The sequence below is a fragment of the Corticium candelabrum genome, chromosome 17 (assembly GCF_963422355.1).
Source record: "Corticium candelabrum chromosome 17, ooCorCand1.1, whole genome shotgun sequence".
NCBI classification, from domain to species: Eukaryota; Metazoa; Porifera; class Homoscleromorpha; order Homosclerophorida; family Plakinidae; genus Corticium; species Corticium candelabrum.
In genome coordinates, this window is record NC_085101.1 from 5984160 (window position 1) to 5986659 (window position 2500).

General features: G+C 42.4%; 1 protein-coding gene across 3 annotated transcripts in view; it reads right to left on the reverse strand.

Annotated features, from left to right (window-relative positions):
- The window catches only part of LOC134192926 (histone deacetylase 4-like), an 11311-nt gene that overhangs the window by 6802 nt on the left and 2009 nt on the right, over positions 1–2500 (reverse strand). For all 3 annotated transcript variants that reach the window (XM_062661683.1, XM_062661681.1, XM_062661682.1), the window contains exons 6-8: positions 1816–1922; positions 760–1077; positions 117–509 (exon numbers count right to left, since the gene is read on the reverse strand). In XM_062661683.1, the coding sequence (XP_062517667.1) occupies positions 117–509; positions 760–1077; positions 1816–1922 (818 nt within the window). The remainder of the gene's footprint in view (positions 1–116; positions 510–759; positions 1078–1815; positions 1923–2500) is intronic.

The window sequence follows — 2500 nt, forward strand, 5'->3', positions numbered from 1 at the left end:
GGAGGGATGCATCTTACAATACACTAGACTACTGTATTGGAGGGATGCATCTCACAATACACTAGACTATTGTATTAGAGGAATGCATCTCTCAATACATTAGAATACTATGTTACCTTTCCTATAGCCGCTTGTCGCATCTGCATCTGACTTTGCTTCAGCTCATGTTCCTGCGCCAACATCAGCTCCCTTTGTCTAAAAGCAGTCTGCAGTTGCATCAAGTGCATCCGTAACTGTTCCTCCCCTTCCATCTGTATCGCTGCCAACTGCCTCTGTTTCATCTGATACTGTCTGAGCAACTCACGTTGTTCCAGCTCATATTGCGCTCTCAGTGACTGCATATTAAACTGGAGTTCGTGCGAGTTTATGTCACTTACAGGTAGCTGCCCAGGAAGAGGAGCAGAGCGTGTTTGTCCGAGCTTTCGATGAAATAACTGTCCTGGATCAGGCGGAACAAACGTAGGAGTATGAGACTCTTGTTTGGGAGGCGACACAATCGTCAACGGTTTCTAATAAAGTACATAAAATCAACTACACAAACAAATTGAGATATAATAAATGAACCACTGACAAAACACAAGTAGTGAAGAGACCACATGTGTACACACACCTGCACATGTTTACATGCAGTTAATCTGGCAAACAAACATGTCAACAGCTAAGCATGTAAAGAGTAAGCCAATGAGTGTGCAGATGAAAAAGGGACCAAGCGAGAGGTTATACTGTAATACAAGCATGCTTGACTAGATTACTGCTCACCACGTGTTGTGGTGGTATTCCAACAACTGGAACAGGCTGGGCTATCGTCCTATGTAATGCTCTGTGTGTCGACTGGTTCATTGTTGCCACCTGCTGAGCTAATCTGGAGGTGAATGCATCCTGTTGATTCTCTTCTTCTCCTCCAGACTGTCTTGGCCATGATACTGCATGAATAACAGGTGGATGCGGACCAAAAGTGTGAGAACCAGGTGGGAGACTTTGTAATGATGACGTAGCACTGGCAGTCTCCGCAAGACCACTAAGCTGGGAGAAAGAAGAGACAGCAGAGTCACCAGCAGATTCAACTGTTTCCATCTCCTGCAATGGCAAGTGCAATTAACTGTCTAAGCGATCATCACTAACTTGGTTTGTCTGTCTGTCTGTCTGCCTGTCTGTCTGCACGTCTGTCTGCACACACACACACACACACACACACACACACACACACACACACACACACACACACACACACACACACACACACTGTAGACTAGACAGAATGGATCTCTTGTCACGGTGTCTCTAAATGTTTATCTGTCCACAGATAGCTGCATTAAAGAATCACACCTGCATTGCACATTCGCAGCTGGATAGCAAACCTTTTCTTCCAGTTGTCTATAACCTCAAATCTGTTCGGATTCCCAAACTTATCTTTGGATCTGTTTGACATCTGGTCTAGACAATCTTATCCCTGCTTTCCCCATCTGCCAAAATGTTCTAGCACCAGATGTCACCTTTATGCTTAACCCTTCTAGGTACCTCTCTCTGTTGTATCTGAACTTCTTCCTTTCTTCTCTCCTTGATCCAGCTGCTCTGTTTGTAGTGGCACAGATGTAGGGAATATGTCTGAGTTCCAAGGGTGAGCAAGTGCTATATCTAGCTTCACGTTAAATCCAGCTCCTGTGTCGAACACTACTGTCTTGTCTGTCTGTCTGTCTGTTTGTCTGTCTGTCTGTCTGTTTGTCTGTCTGTCAATTTGTCTGTCTTGTCTGTCTGTCTGTTTGCTTTTCTGTTTCCTGTTGCCCATCTGGTTCTAAAGAAAACAATAATGTTTACCTCTGAGAGTGAAGACTCTGAATTCAAGACGTTGGATGCCTTGGGCGAGGCACAAGGTGATCCTTCACCAGAACTAGGGCCATTGCCATGCGCTGCATTTCCTTCAACTAGAAAGGAAAAAATGTTTAGTTACTACAGAGTAGTAGTAACTAATGTCACACAGTGACCACCAAGAAACAACATAATCAAATCACAAATTACAACATGTTAAGTTTAATAAGCATATAATATGCATGACAAGTATGTAGATCAGACCATTTGTCAGTCATGTAGGAAGCAATTACATTGAACTTGTTTGTGTTCAGTTATTTAAAGCCTAATGTATTTCACAGCAAAGCCAGCAGAAAGGTAAACGTTTATATACTAAACCAGAAACCATAAGTAGAAAAATATAAATGTTAGCAAGAGAGCAAAGACATCAAGACACAAATACCTATCGCTTGTATGAAGTCTAAGTCGCTACTTATAGTTTTTATAGACTTTATTAGACAGAACACACAGCAGGCATCACTTACTGTCTTTGATTACTACTTTCTTGCTTACTTTGTTAGCAACATGTTTGTGCACTGACAAATCAAGATGAATTTCACACAACAAGAGAGACTGTCTGTGTGTGGTATGGACAGATAACATTGCTTTGATAAACGTGAAGCCACACAAACACACACACACACACACACACACA